The 16,109-nt window shown below is 41.6% G+C and overlaps 1 protein-coding gene across 3 annotated transcripts in view; it reads left to right on the top strand.

Moving 5' to 3' along the window:
* PLCH1 (phospholipase C eta 1) overlaps window positions 1-16,109 on the top strand; it is a 151,342-nt gene that overhangs the window by 24,179 nt on the left and 111,054 nt on the right. For all 3 annotated transcript variants that reach the window (XM_048505206.1, XM_048505201.1, XM_048505198.1), the window contains exon 2: window positions 153-270. In XM_048505206.1, coding sequence (XP_048361163.1) covers window positions 192-270 — 79 coding nt within the window. In that variant the 5' untranslated portion in view covers window positions 153-191. The remainder of the gene's footprint in view (window positions 1-152; window positions 271-16,109) is intronic.

The following is a 16,109-nucleotide window of genomic DNA, read 5'->3' as shown; positions in this document are numbered from 1 at the left end:
TGAAGGATTTTAAGCAATATGAGACCCTGTGTGTGTAGAAAAATGGGCACAAAATAATCCCTTTATTGGAAATAATATCATTTAGTAGTTCTTCCTTTCTACTTAATGACTACCTTCACATTACCAACATTATCTCCTCCTTAATTTTGCAGGGTAATTGTCTTTGATGCTGAGAAGAAAGTCTCCTAACAATGAGTTCCTGGAACCTGGATAAGAAAAGCTGTCTGCAGTACTGCAGGCATTTCTTGGTAGACAATGGTATATTTCATGGTAAGTTATATGTTATCTTTTCTGTTTCTGGCAGTTTCTTTCTTCCTGTGAGCGTGGCTGAAATTATTCATTTGGTGCCTTTCTAACCAAGGGGTGCTTATTCTACCTGCGGACAACCAGTTTAGAAATAGACTGTGGTATGATGATGTGAATCTTTCATTCGCCGGTTTGTTATGCTGCGCCCAGTTTCAAATGGGAATATAGTGAAGATTATGGCAAGTATCTATGGCCTAGGTGAAAAGTCTCGGCTTGACATCTGCGTGCTGGCATTTGGACTACAGCACTTTAAAGCCCAGGCCTAATTTTATGGCAAGAACCAACATGTGGGCAAACTGAGCATTAATCCAGATCTCCAGTGGCAATTTAGTGAAGACGTCCTTCAGCCTTGTTTCTATGCCAGGATTATGTGGTTCAAGTGGTCTTATCTTAAGCCCCTAACAGTGCCCTTGCATTTTAAAAATCACATTGAAAGTGAATTGATAATAAAACTGCAAAGATTGTCATGCCCTTATATAAAGCCGTGGTGCGACTGCACTTGGAGTACTGTGTTCAGTTCTGGTCACCACATCTCAAAAAGGATATTGAAGAGATAGAAAAAGTGTACAGAAGGGCAACGAGGATGATTGAGGGATTGGAGCACCTTCCTTATGAGAGGCTGCAGCGTTTGGGACTCTTTAGTTTGGAGAGGAGACGTCTGAGGGGGGATATGATTGAAGTCTATAAAATTGTGCATGGGGTAGAAAATGTTGACAGAGAGACATTTTTCTCTCTTTTTCACAATACTAGAAACAGGGGTCATACATTGAAAATGCTGGGGGGAAGAATTAAGACAAATAAAAGGAAACATTTTTTCATGCAATGTGTGATTGGTGTTTGGAATATGCTGCCACCGGAGGTGGTGATGGTTACTAACCTGGATAGCTTTAAAAGGGGCTTGGACAGATTTATGGAGGAGAAGTCAATCTATGGCTACCAATCTTGATCCTCCTTGATCTCAGATTGCAAATGCCTTAGCAGACCAGGTGCTCAGGAGCAGCAGCAGCAGCAGCAGGCCATTGCTTTCACATCCTACATGTGAGCTCCCTAAGGCACCTGGTGGGCCACTGCGAGTAGCAGAGTGCTGGACTAGATGGACTCTGGTCTGATCCAGCAGGCTTGTTCTTATGAAGAGGCAAATTATTCTAGGATCTCCACCTCTGCACTTGTTCTCATTGTCAGCACTCACATTCTGCTTCAATCTCAAATCTGTCTGTCATTAGTGGTGGCCAAGTCAGTAGGCAATAACACAGGCACCTTCTGTGATTTTAAATCCACAAAGCAACAGTTTTCTGATACACTACTAACTGAAATGGTCATCCTGTGTCCAGGCTAGATCTTGTCCCAGTATTCCTGGGGATGCCCAGCAGTTATCTACTGGAGACTTCTGTCCTAGATCCTTTCCCTGGAAGCAGGGTTGGAAATTGTAGGGAGGAAGGACTGCAAGAACTCCACTGGACATTTTTAAGACTGAGAAGAGAAAGTATATTAAAATATATTCGTCCTGGGGATTTTTGTAGGTCCTAATAACTAGAGATATAGGTGTTCTTGTAGTTTTCAACAAGAAAGGGGAACATCTGCCTTCCAATCCCTAAATGAAGAAGAAAAATTTGGATTCATACCCTGCCTTTCTCTCCTGTAAGGTGACTCAAAGGGGCTTACAAACGTCTTTCCCTTTCTCTTTCCCGCAACAGACTCCTTGTGAGGTAGGTGGGGCAGAACGTTCTGAATGAACAGTGACTGGTCGAAGGTTACCCAGCAGGAATGTAGGGGTGGGAAAATGAATTTGGTGGAGAAGTGGGGAATTAAACCTGGTTCTCCAGATTAGAGTCCACCTGCTGTTAACCGCTATACCAGTGGTGGTGAACCTTTGGCACTCCAGATGTTATGGACTACAATTCCCATCAGCACCTGCCAGCATGGCCAAAGATTCGCCACCACGGCACTATACTGTTCTGGCTCTAGTTGAGAGTGGGGACACCGAATCCTGAATTTAGGGCCTCGTCAAAGCTTAGGGCTTAAATTTTTCTTCTCGTGCCACAATATTGTCATAGTTCACGTCATTCTGTTGGTGCTGGGAATGACCACTGCCACCCCACTGAGTGGGGTTCTGTGTGGAAAGGAAGAGTGGATGAAACCTGCACCAACCTTACCAACTGGCAGGGATTTGGGTGGAGTGGATTTTGTGGTGGTCAGACCTGACGAGTCCTTACAGATAAAGTTTTATGCTGCGGCTGTTGTGCAGATTGCACAGTGTCACATTTGAGTTTGTTATCAAGTATAAATGTTATATGAAGTTCTATCATATTTTAGCTTTCTGGGTAATGTACCTGTCAGATAAACAGCTTTGTTTAAGCCAGTCCTGTTTTAAATACGTTATACTTTCAGGCATATGCCTTAACTTAAAAATGCAGCTGCTTGTGCTTCTTCGGTTATCAACCTGTATTAATCAAGCTCCGTGTGTGGGTTATGCAGTAGAGAGAGGTATAATAATGTCTCCTTGTAAATATGGATGAAATGAAATGGAGTAGGAATGAGTTTATCTCTTTATAAACAATTCTTCATCACTGAGTTCTTGACTGCTGCTGAAGATGTACACTTGGGGGCAGTATAGGACATAAAATCAGGTGCTTCCTTTCTTGGGTATCTCTCAACTTGCCACTTATGCCAGCAAGACATGTTACATAATCAGATTTCTGTGGCAGGAGGCATTGTTAAACACTGCACGTCACAATATTACAGCACTTAAAATAGTAATCAGAAAGCTGCCAAATGGGGCTTCAGTTTCTGGAAATGAAATGAGACCCATCTTTCACAATTACTTTTCCAAGGACTAGCGGTTTTTCGAGATTAAACTTTTTGTAGAGTGTAGAGCTAACTCTTGGTGGATAGTTGAGGAGCAGTGAGACATTATACTACAATTGACTTGTCTGCCTATCCTTGAATCTGCAGCAATTTGTTCTCCTATTCATGTCCTTTCCCGGTGAGGCACAAGTGGAGGGAACAGTGAATAATGCAAGGCAGAACCCTTACACGTCTAAAAATTGGGGTTCAGAAGCTATTTGGTATGCAGAAATTACAATAACTTGGTGCAATTTCCTCCCTTCAGCTTAATATCTTCTCACACTAAAAAGGTTCCCCAGATTATGGGTCAATTGACTGTACATCTTGATTTTGAGCCCAAGGCACTGGATGTAGCTTGATCGAAACGGCTTCAGTTTAAAGTAGTTGTTTCTTTAAAAAAAATTAGTTTCCCTCCACCCTTTCATTTTCAGCCATTCTTATTTCCTTGGTCTTGGGCCTTGTGTGGGAAAGTACTTGAATCGGTGGTAGTGAATATGTTACTGGCCCTAGACAAGGAACTGGGGGAGGGGAAGCTGATGATGGCCATGGAGGACATGTTGATGACAGAGGGTGTGAACCGGGAACCCAACCCACTTCTCAAATAATTCAACCCATTCCTATAATTGCTGTGCCTCGCCCAAGTTCATGTTTTTCCTGGACCAGGCTAGTCCAGTTGAGCCATATCTGAGAAACTAAGCAGACTCAGCCCTGGTTAGTACAGATGGGAGACAACCACGAAAGTCTAGGGTGACTATGTAGATGAAGGCAGTGGCGAACCTCTTGCCTCGAAAACCTTATGGGGATGCCATCAGCCAGCTGTGACTTGATGGCTCTTCCCATCAGCACCTTGGACAGTGGTTGCTCTTAGTGAAATATTTAAATAGTTTAAAATATATAAGGGGCTGTCAGAAAAAAATGCTTGAAAACAATGTACAGCTTAATGTACAATGTACAAATTACTTAATTTGTAGCACTGGTTTTCAAAGCTCAGATCCAGGGGAACCACCTTTTATTTATTGGTAATTTTTAGAGTTTCACACCTCCTTTAAGGAATGCGAAATGGTGTACATGGTTCCTCCTCATCTCATCTTCTCAATAACCTTGTGAGATAGGTTAAGCTGCGAGTCAGTGGCTGGCCTAAGGGATTTCAGTAAATGTAAGGGCAGTGTTGAGATTTGAATCTGGGTCTACCTGATCCTAGTGGACTTATCTAACCAGTGCACCAAACTTACTTGTTCTTCTCCCTCCCCCTGGAATGGTAGCAACTCCATTTCTTTGTCAGAGAAGTTGGATGAAAACATGTCTGGCATGAGACCAACAAGTCTATAGGAGTCGTCGTTGGGACTAGAATCTCCTCGGTTTAACTGAAGCGTTTCCCCTGAGGTGATGATAGTGGCTGTTTGGATTCATTTTCATTTCCGCTTGCCTATTTTGTACAGAAGATACTCGCATTTATGCCAATTTTGATGCTAATGTGGAAGCAGCTTAAAACCCCCAGTCTCTCCTCTCTCTTTTTTGTTCTGAATCTGGCATTACAATTAGCATGAAATAATTGAAATTCTTATCGGCTTGGAAGCGCAGAGTCGCCAGGTTGGAGATACTAAGTTGAGAATATTAGAGGAAATAACTATCACATCTCTCAAAACACTGTGAGCAAAGTAGGAAATGTTTGCAGTTCACTAAACAGAGATCTCATCTCTGTCCTTAGGTGCTCTTCCAGCATGCGTGCCTTTGTGTTTCAGCCCAAGAATTAAACCATACTTCAGCTGCTGTATTTTTCTAGAAATAACCTGAGCAAAGATAGGCATGTCTGTCTCTCCTGTTTCTTCTTATCAACAGCACCTAGATATAGGTGCAACTTTTGAAGTGTGTATGTAAGACTTATGAGTATGAGGCGTGTGCTTGGAGGACAGATGTCTTCTGAGGCCACTGCACTGCTTTAAGCTGCAGTGAGAAGGATCTTTTATGGGGGAGGGGGCATGAGCATAGACAGCATGTGACCTGTGGTGTGTCCCCTCTGTGTTTAGGCTTTCAGGAACACAAGTGGCTGTAAAACAGAGGCGTAGCTAGGAAAATGGAGCCCGGGGCAAAATCTGAGTTTTGCGGGCCCCCCCATATGGGCGGCCACCCTCCCACACCACGCCCAAACAATGTTTTTTGCACCAGGTGATCTCAAAGTCGCCATTACATTATAGAAAATGCCCCAACACACAAATCTGAACATACCCAGGGTTCCCTAGTTTAAACAACATTGAAAGTGATTCTATTTTTGAAGGGGGGGGATCCACCCTGAAACAGCATCACTTTTAATGTTATTTAAACTAGAGAGCCCATATTCTCCTTTTAAATCCACCTTAAAGGAAGAATCTGGGCTCCCTGGTTTAAACAACATTGAAAGTGATGCTGCTGGGGGGGGGGGGGGGGAATCCACCCCGAAACAGCATCACTTTCAATGTTATTCAGATTAGAGAGCCCAGATTTTCCTAGAGCGTCCAGATTCTCCTTAAAATGGGAACTGTGGCACTTCCTCAATCTGAAAAAATCACTGAGGGGTGGTCATGTTTGCCCCATAGGGGAAACTTAGGTGTGATCCATGAGTACATAAAATGTCCTAGATGGGGCACAGTGATTATATAGGAAGTTGGGTTCATAGAACTATGTATTTCAAACATTTCCTTTTTGGTAACACTGTCATTATCAAGAAAGCTATAACATATTCTGTGGACCCTCCTACCCACTGAAGAGGATTTATCTCATAGGGCATACAATCAGTTTCTGTGGGTCACTGGCTGAGCTTAGTAGACTTCTCTATTCCTTATGAGATGATTGTCAGATATTTTCCTGCATCTTGCAGTATGGCAGTAGCAGTGGCTGACATTCTGTCTTACATTGTCTGGCGTTCTTGATGATCTCCTTGAGGATCACCTATGAAGATCTCTTCTCACCATCTGAGCACAGTTGTAAAACCACCTCTAGAGGACTTCTGAGTATCTCCAGAAAGGCCAGTAGGCATTTTAAAGTGTATGTAGGAGGCAGCCTTCTGCTATGCATTAAACCTTGTGTATGCAGCAGATAAACATTTGAAGCATGCTACGCTCAAGTATTTCATGACTCCAGAGCTGCCCGAGGGCTCCTAGTCCTTTCTGATGTTATTAGGAGAAACTGTTAATAACTCTATTTGCATGAGATTAATATTCTGATCTGCTTATGTCAGAAATTTCTACTTGCAGCTGTTCAAGCTGTAGCTGACATTGCCTGGTACTCTGGGGAGACTCTGCATGCCTTGAAGCCAAAAATATCAGTCTTTTCCTCATTAACAAAGGGATGGAGTAGATGTATGTGTGTGTTTTTCTGTATGTACTTAGGCAGTGAGGACATCAAACCAGAGCAAAACTCTTATTAGAGCACCTAATTGTAGTCAGTACTTTTCCATCAGGAAATCTTGGCTATTTAATAAGAACACTCAGAACTTATACAACACTTTTGAGCGTTCAAAGGGCTTCCATCCTCTTTGTAATCTTTAAGTTCTTTGGTAAGGTATGCCAGTATTGCCAATGAAATGTGAAGGATGAAATCATGGTTTGCCTATGACCATTAGTGAGTTCACGGCGGAGGTGAGATGAGCGAATACAGCTCCTGAATGGCATAGCCTTCTGAACCCTAGTAAGGAATCTCCAGTCCCCAGAATGCAATTGTGGAGCTGACAAACAGTCAATCAGCTGACTGTTGTGGGGTTTCTGGACTGTGTGGCTGTGGTCCTAACGTTTTGCCTGCATCTATGGCTGGCATCTTCAGAAGCATGTCACAGTGAGATGTGTCAATCACATCATAAGAGAATGCCCTCTTTGTTCTTGAGAGCAAAGTCTGGGAATTATTAAACATATGAACAAAACTGATGTGGATAATTAATCTAGATGTGAAACTGTAAAACTTATCTCTCTCTGTCCTGTTTTATAGATCATGGCCTGGCACTGTTGTTTGTGTAATGTGTTTTGGTATATTGTTATTTTTATTGCTGCTGACAGAGCAATATTGTGCAGTGGTTTTAAGGAATTGGTTTAAGATTCATTGTATAAATTCTTTTTACTATATGGGAAGCACAAGCCATATGACAAATAAGAAGTAAAATTTGCCCTGAATTTCTTCCCTCCCTATCTATACCCCAGATTCGCAGCCATGATGCTCTACAACTCTTTCCTTGGAATATCCCCAAACTCCATCTGTAGATGTTGTATTGGTACAAAGCAACCGTACCTCTGGATGTTCTTCATAACAGCTTTGGTGATTCCATACCTCTCTGTTTGCAGCTATTAAAATTTTGTGTCTCTAGGCCAGTGGTGCTCAACCTTCCTAATGCTACGACCCTTTAATACAGTTCCTTAGGTTGTGGTGACCCCCAACCATAAAATTATTTGTGTCTCGGTTCCTAAGACCATCAGAAATATGTGTTTTCCGATGGTCCTAGGCAAACTCTGAGAAAGGGTCGTTCGGGCCCCAAAGGGGTCGTGACCCACAGGTTGAGAACTTCTGCTCTAGGCATTTCACCTGGGGCACTTCACTCTAGGCACTCCCTGTCTTGGTTTTTTTAAATCACTCTTTACCTAAATATGTCTGGATGTTTTTAATTCAATTTGAATCCATTGTTTTGAACTATACCTTCTACCAATCCGGTCTGATCTTCCCTGTCTCTGGGAAGCGAGGAATGCTTCTGCTACATGTCTATCATTGTATGACCTTTTCTCAGGCTCATGTTATAAATTCCATCTAAATTGAGTACTTAGAATGGTACATAGTGATAAAATATTGTTGTCTTCTCCAGTTATTTCTTGTAAAAGTGCTGCCCTCTGTTAATCAGACTCTTGCAGCCAAATTAGGTTTTGAAAAGGTCTCCCCCCCCCCATTTTATGACCATGAAAGAGAAGGGCTAGTGAAGCAGAAAATTAAAATTATTGTCAGACTGCAAGTCTTAGTGCTAACAAGCCACCTTTCTGTTTGTTGATCAGTGTAATCAGAGAGGTTACCACATGCTGTTTTCTAATTTCTGCTTTTAGAATACCTCTTAAGCATTTCAAACTTTTTCCTTGCTGCTTTATTGGCATGAAAACAAATAAATCCACAACACTGACTAGTTTGCAAGAATGTTTTTCATCTCACAACTAACATAACCTTTGTTAATGAAAGAAAAAAGTTATTGTTATTTGCTAAACCTTCCTTGCCTGGTCACCTATAGCCAATGGTTTCCCACAACAAACAATTACACACATAGCTATTCAGAAGCCCAAGTTTGGATTAAAATCTTGAAAGTCTAGGGCTTGAATTCTAAGCTCCTGAGTTTCTTGCAGGGGGCATTTTTGGATGACTTTCGTTAGACCGGATTCAGGTATAGGTATTCACTTAAGAAACCCTAAATGTCCAGTGAGTTTTCTATACCGGATCATTTAACTCCTAGCCAGCGGTATAACTCAGTAATGCTATAGGCTTAGTACACAAGTAAAAGTTATTAGAGGATCTCTGCTTCCATTCTAAGCTCTTGTTAATAAAGCATAATTATTGCATTCTTAAAATAGACTAATTCAACAAAGCATTATACCATCCATTGTTACGTAGCTAATTAAAAGAGAGCAGTTAAATGAGTAAGGAGCCCTGTGGTACAGAGTGCTAAGCTGCAGTATAACAGTCAAAGCTGTGCTCACAACATGAGTTCAATTTTGACCGAAGATGGTTTCAGGTAGCTGGCTCAAGGATGACTCAAGCTTCCATTCTTCTGTTGGTGAAATGAGTATGCAGCTTACTGGAGGTAGAGTGTAGGTGAGCGGGTGAGGCAAAGGCCAACCACCCCGTAAACAGAGTCTGCCTAGTAAGCCTTGTGATGTGATGTCACCCCATGAGTCAGCAATGATCCAGTACTTGCACAAGGGGACTACTTTACTTTAAAATAAAATTACATGAGTTCATAAAGGTTTCTTTGCCTAAAGTAAGCAGGCCGCAAACAAGGAACCCCTTCTCAGAAGAAGCTCTCGATCAAGACAACTTTTCCTATTTACAGGATTTTAAAGGCATACCCTAGTAATAGCTAACTGTCTCACTTAATGATAGTGCACATTCTTGGCTACATAATTATCTTATAACTTCAAACGCCATACAAGCTTATCTAAATTTTAACTAACTTTTTGGAGAGTATAAAGAATGTTAGTTCATTCTCGCTAAATTTTATCTTAATGAAATATTCTTTGGAAATAATGACTACAAGTTTCTGCTACTTTTGAATATCTTCTGACTGTCAACCGGTTCATGCATACTTGAATAATCACTTCTGTGAAGTTGGACATTTTTGCGGTTTCCAGATGCTCTGCATTTGGAACGAAACAAATTGTATCTGTTAATAATGGGCTAGATGGTTTCTAATCTACACAAGACCTTATAATTGTCAGTCTTCTTTACTCAGTCTTCTTTTTACTATTCTTCAAGGGCTTTTTTATTCTGGGTCTCTAGACTCCCTTATTTTCAGGCTTCCCTGAGAAGTCAGGTTTGTTCTGACTGTGTACCACAACATCTTCTATGACCTTTTTTGGTCAAGTGCAGCTGCTGTTCCCCTGTGTCTGTGGCCATATCCTTGGCTGCTCATATTTAATTTACAGCCCACCTGTATTCAAAGGTCTTGTCCACACACACACACTCTACTTCCCAGAAATGTATCCCCCATCTAGTGTTCCTCATTTTTGTTACCCAGATATTGAACTTGGTACTTATCCTTCTGCCCACTTTTCTATTGTGTTCAGATCTGTCCCTACCTTCTAGTGTTTACTGCTCCTCCCTATTTGGTATTATCATCAAATACTGCTCCTCCCTATTTGGTATTATCATCAAATTTAATGAGTAATTCCTTCACCTGTTCACCTGTTCATCCAGATCATTTATAAAAAAACATTGAAAAGTACTGGACCCGGAACCAATCCCTGCGGCACCCTATTGGGCACCTCCCTCCAATCAGATGAAATGCCATTGACAGATTGAGGATTCCACTTGACGCAGGCCATACATGCAGACTCTATCATCTCAAAAATCTGAACCAATGCAGATACTTTTCTTTGGCCAGATTCAGTTTTCTGCCATCTGAAATTCTCTGTGGAAGATAACAAAGTGTAGCATATTCAGATGGATTGTATTGAAACCATATATGGCATGCTCTGTTTTATTGTCCCTTTATTTGGAAATTTGAGCAAAGCATCCAACCCCTATTTTGGTGAATAGGATAGGACTTTCTGATTCTGCACAGTTTTTCCTTCTTTTGAGTAATTCCAATCTTGAAATAAGTGAGAAAATAACAAAGTTTTTGCAAGATGCTATGAAGCTGTACCAAGATAAGACTGGGAGATAAATTGTTGTTTACTTATTCTACCTGTAATTCATAATTATGATCTTGAAGATGATGTACAAGGGCTCACTAGAATGTTCTTTGAGCACTTTTGGGTGTACACCATCTGGCCCGGGGGTGGGGTGGGTGAGTAGATTTGTACTCATCCAGTCCCTCCAGGTACTTCTCAACAACTTCTCTGTCCATGTCAACCAACCGTCCAGACACCATGCTTTGCCTACTACCATCTCTAGATGGGTATTGAGTTTTTCTGCTTTCTCTCTGTCCTCTCTCAGAGTTTCTCTGTTTTTACCCAATTGTTTAAAAAGTTGGCTCTGATCTTCAAAAGTCATGCTGGAATAAAATTTTGTTAGATTTTATAAAGTGCCACAAGATTCTAGTTTGTTTTTGCAGACTCACCTACAGCTGCTCCACTGGTGATACTAGGTTAGTTTTATGATGCTTGCTGACAGCTTTCTGCTTACCATTAGGGGATCCACTGCCAATTTAGAGGTGCTGATTAAAAAGGATAAAGTTTGCTTGTCCAGAAATCTCAGGATCTTTTAGTCGCATCTCTTGTACCTCCAGATTGGATCACTCTCAAAGACTCTGGACTTCACAGTAAAACCTTAGCCATTATTAATAATAGTTCTGTTGTCTGTTCATTCATGCTCTCCCCTAAATTTATTGCTCATAAAGCTCAGGGCGTGCTTTTAATTCCAAATCTGATTCAGTGGACTTTGCACCAAAAATGCTGATCCAGTTAGCATTACCCTAACACCTTAGGACAAGGAGAGTTGGAAGAAATGTCTGATTTTTAGTAATTAGGGTCTTCTAGCAGCCAAAGGGAAAATGGTAATTATTTTAATGGTATCTGAACAGAATTAGGAATGGGAGTCTGTTGTGTGTCACTTGAATCAATGTTGCAGCAAAATTAGTGGTACATATTTGGTTTGCTTTAATGCGGTGCTGAATTGCTAAAATAAATATTTCTGCTCTTAACGACTGCTTGGCAGTCTCTGTTAAGTAGCTTCCCCTGCACACTGCTGTTGACAGCAATTTTAGAGAAAGTGTGCAAAACCTGGAAGGAAGGAGATAGCACAGACACAGCATATGCCTCAACAAGCAAGCCCTGTCCACTTGGAAAGGCATTGCAAAACAGGATTGCTGTTCTTATCCTCCCTCCCACCCTTTTCTACACAGGATAAGTACAATCTTAGAAGCTTTCTTCATGGAGGCAGCTGTTTCATATCCTGCTTTGATTGACAGCCCTGAGGATTTGGCATAAATCTTACATGTCGATGTTTGGTTGCTGTGCGTTTTCCCTCCCTTTTCAAGATGAATAAAAGCTGACAGCCCTTTCCTCCTGTGGCAACCACATATGTACTTGGAATCTTTTTCAGTTTTTTAATTGAGGTTATTAGGTTTTCCTTGTTCAGTGATGCACCATCTTCTAATCTTGGTTTAAAAGAGAAATTATAGACTTGTAGGCCCAGCACCTAATTTTTTTGATGGTCTGGGACAAGGGCGAGGTGAGGTGAGGCCCTGCAAGGTTTTGCTTGTGGGAAAGGCCCCTTTCAAGGAGCTCTCCATCTCCACACGCTCCCGCCTGGGTCAGGCATAGCCCTTAACTGGGTGAACTCAATCTAGTTCTAGAGCTTGATTGGCAAGGGCCCACAGCTCCCACCCCACCTCCCGAGCAACTTCCTCTTTGGTCAGGGCATGTCCACTTGTATGGCAGGATATGAAATCTGAAGACCCAGGCAGAGTGAACAGAAGAAACAATTTACTAAAGAAGTACAGCAACAATGGATGAAACAAAACAGTTGCATAGATACAGCAGGTTAACACAGGATATGTTGCAGGCACATAAAGTAAAACCCTCCAAGAAAAGAAACTGGCTGGAAAGTGATCAAATTTCACTAGTATGACTATCTGACTGGCTTTCTGCCATTGTTGTAATAACTGATTCCTTCCAGGTTAGACTCTCATTCATTTTCACATAAGGAATCCCTCCCAAAGTATCCTCATGCTGTTTCATGCTGCCCAATTTGTGCAAAGGTTTAGAAGTCATCCTAAACTCCAGTTTTTACCATAGAGGTTCAGGTAAATCCTAGAATGTCCTGATATGTGATAACATCTGTTTTGTTTACACAACCAGATGTGGTGCTGTTGGACACCGTTAGGGGAAATCCCACCCTGCTAGTCTCCTGGTGCCTGGGAAACGTAATCCTAAAGGAATGTTTTCTATGTGTGAGGGAAAGGCTGTCAGCCCTATAGACTGCTCCATAACTCAGCCTTAGAATTGTGGAAGGTTCCTGTCTTTTGATACTACCAATTTAAGATAATTCTCTATGGAGATGGGTCATAACTAGTAATTACCATCTGGAGTTGGTAATGGAGGATGCCTTTGGATGTTACAAGAAGCACAACAAACAGGCAGAAGGACAATTTGTGCTTCAGTGTATGGTGCTACTATTTTAATTTTCAGAAGGGAACTTAAGTGGGGAAGTATAGGCACATATTTGCATACAGCTTATAGGTTTCTCCTAGGTGGCCTCTGTCAGGATTTCTGATAACATTAAAAGCCATCCAATGGGATGGTGGGTGGATTCTGTTGGGAATCTGTGTGGAAGGCCATGTGTAAACATATCTCATGGTGTGTAGTATCACATAGGTTCAGTTTGTAGTTTCCCTTCTGTAAGGTGAGCCTCCTGTCTCCACAGTACTGACTTATTGGTAGGGAATGTAGTAAAGTTTACCTCACCACATGACTGGGTCACATGACATGACACGTGTGGAAAAGATTGTGGGGTTGAGTGTCACTGCTGTGTTGTATTTTACATAGCTTTATGTACAATATTTTATTTTTTATTAATTACACAATATTGTATTTATATTTTCTGTATTGTAAACCACTCTGAGCCCTACCTTGGGGGGTGGGATAGAAATCTAATAACAAATAAAATGCAGCCTACAGTGCCTTTGAAGTGGCTATTGTGTGATCAGTGGTTACATGTATCCATCTAATCTGCAATGTGGGTTCAAAATCGGTTTTATTTTCAGACACATTAGAAGGTCTTTGGTTGCCACCTGTCAAAACTGCTGCCGCACACGTCCAACACCAATCCATTTCTCAAAGAAAGTGTGCAGCAACAGTATGTAGCTGTGTGTACTCATATATACATGTGAAACCCCACCTGGTCATGAAGAGGTTGGGTTTCTGAATCCTGAGGTTATTATGAAGATTTTGCTCTTCTATGATTTTGAGAATTCTAGATAGTTCTTCACTCAGGAAAAATCGAAGATATTCTTCACTGTCTGAACACAACGAGGACATCTTTTTCTATAGAGGGAAAGGCCAAGGCATCTTTCGTCCTTTTTTCGCTGTGATCAGGAATGCTGGACAGAGGATCTGTGTTGGAACAACATGAGAGTTTGCTGAGATTAGTTTGTAGATTCTAAATAGTAAGAGCTGCGCAATCATTGATGGCTCACAGTATGTAACAGTAAAATCTGGATATCTCAAGATTACAGAAGAGGACGAAAGCACCAAGGGGGCATATTGTACTGCTTCACTTGTCAAATGTGTCATGGAATGCAAGGACTGAATGAAGACTTGAGTAGCTAGGGACCTGCTTATTGTTTATGTGGAGCGGGGTTCAGGTGGGGTACATCTGTTTGTTCCTGAGAAGAAGTGAAACATATTGACGGCTGGTGCTTCTTGGCACTCCCTGAAGTGTATAGCTACTTTTTTACCTGCTGCCTAGATTGGAACAATCCCAGGAAACTTTTGCTGCTTGATTCTTGTTTATCTGGCCCTGAGGGTAAGCAGCTGCTATTGAGATACCAAGAGTAGCAATGTGCTGTTGGTCACTCATGCTAGGAGAAAAGACACAGTGCTTTCCATTTGTGCCTTTGCAAGTGTTGCGTTTGTCTGGCTAGACTCTGAGAGGGCAAAGAGTTGCTGCTGTTGTCCTCCACTGCTGGTGCCCTTCCCTCTCCTGTGACAAGCCCAGTGGTTCTCAGCCTTTTTGGTATGGTGCCGTCCAAACTTACCCGGCATTTAAAAATAATGGCACATCCCCAAATCAATAAAACAGCAAAAGCTTGGGACATACTCTCATAGGTTTCACAATCCACTTCCAGTCAGGGCCCACTGGTTAAAGAACACATCACTAGTCTAACAGTTGTCCTGTACAAGGTGACTTGGGATCAAACGGAACTTGCCTTGATTAAGTCCGCTGTTACATCTCTGCCAGGATTGACTTAAGAGCAAGGCAAGATGATGACTGTTCACATTGATGGTGCTGTTTGTAATGAAAGATGAAAACCTACCTAAAAATCCTTTTTTTTAAAAAAAAACTCAAGTAAAGGTTTAGTGAAGGACAGAAATGGCAGGCCTCACTTCTAGCTGGCTTGCTTTCCTTTCTTCATCAGGACGTAACCTTTTTTCATGCAATGTGTGATTGGTGTTTGGAATATGCTGCCACAGGAGGTGGTGATGGCCACTAACCTGGGTAGCTTTATGGAGGAGAAGTCGATCTATGGCTACCAATCTTGATCCTCCTTGATCTGAGATTGCAAATGCCTTAGCAGACCAGGTGCTCGGGAGCAGCAGCAGCAGCAGAAGGCCATTGCTTTCACATCCTGCATGTGAGTTCCCAAAGGCACCTGGTGGGCCACTGCGAGTAGCAGAGTGCTGAACTAGATGGACTCTGGTCTGATCCAGAAGGCTTGTTCTTATGTTCTTAACCTGTTCTTAACCTGCAGGGACCCCTCTTTTCTTTGGTTTTCATTTTGTTTTGCCCCTTTTCCTATAACTGCTCTGTCACATTCAGTGAAGAAGTCATCTTGGGTTGAAGCAAGAGAGGCTGGTAATTGTTGACTGGATCAATGTTCATGAAGGAAGGTAAATGTTCAGGGTTTTTTTTTAAATCAGCAGGTAGAATTATAACTATTTATGAATGGAACATTAAGCCAACATGCCGAAATAAAAGAATATCCCCGAGGTATAAAACAGGAGCAAAATATTGCATAGATGGATCAGTAGAGGAAACATATGGCAACTTTCTACTTCCTGGCCCAAATCAATGTACATTGTATAGTACTCTTTGTTGACTGACGAAGGTAGTCTTCATATGTTTCTGAGAATGCCCAGGTCAGTTTTAAGAGATTATATGTTTATATTAAATTTAGGTTCAACTTCAGTGCTAGTGTATGGTTGATGTGCCAGACTACAATACTCTGCCATGAAGCTTGTTGGGTGACCTTGGGTCACTCACCATTTCTTGAGCCAAACCTACATTGCAAGATTATCGTGAGGTTAAAATGAGAGAAGAGAGACTTATGTGTCCACTGGTGTTTGTTGGATATCATTGATTCCTGTCATCCTGATCCTTGGCAGTTGTTGTGATTATTTTATCTCCTGTATTACTTGCATTAAAGATTGAGGAATATATTTTGGTAGCTAGTGACCCTGCAGGACAGATGACTCTTCGACAGAAAACTGAAATTCATATAAATGCTAGTTAATGAATATATTATGTCAGGGTTGTCGCCTGCCTGATATGGATTTGAGTTTTCCTTGTAGCCCCCCTACTCT

The sequence above is a fragment of the Sphaerodactylus townsendi genome, linkage group LG08, assembly GCF_021028975.2.
Source record: "Sphaerodactylus townsendi isolate TG3544 linkage group LG08, MPM_Stown_v2.3, whole genome shotgun sequence".
In the NCBI taxonomy this organism is placed as follows: domain Eukaryota; kingdom Metazoa; phylum Chordata; class Lepidosauria; order Squamata; family Sphaerodactylidae; genus Sphaerodactylus; species Sphaerodactylus townsendi.
The sequence above is the reverse complement of the archived record's forward strand: the minus strand, read 5'-3'. Positions and strand labels throughout refer to the sequence as shown.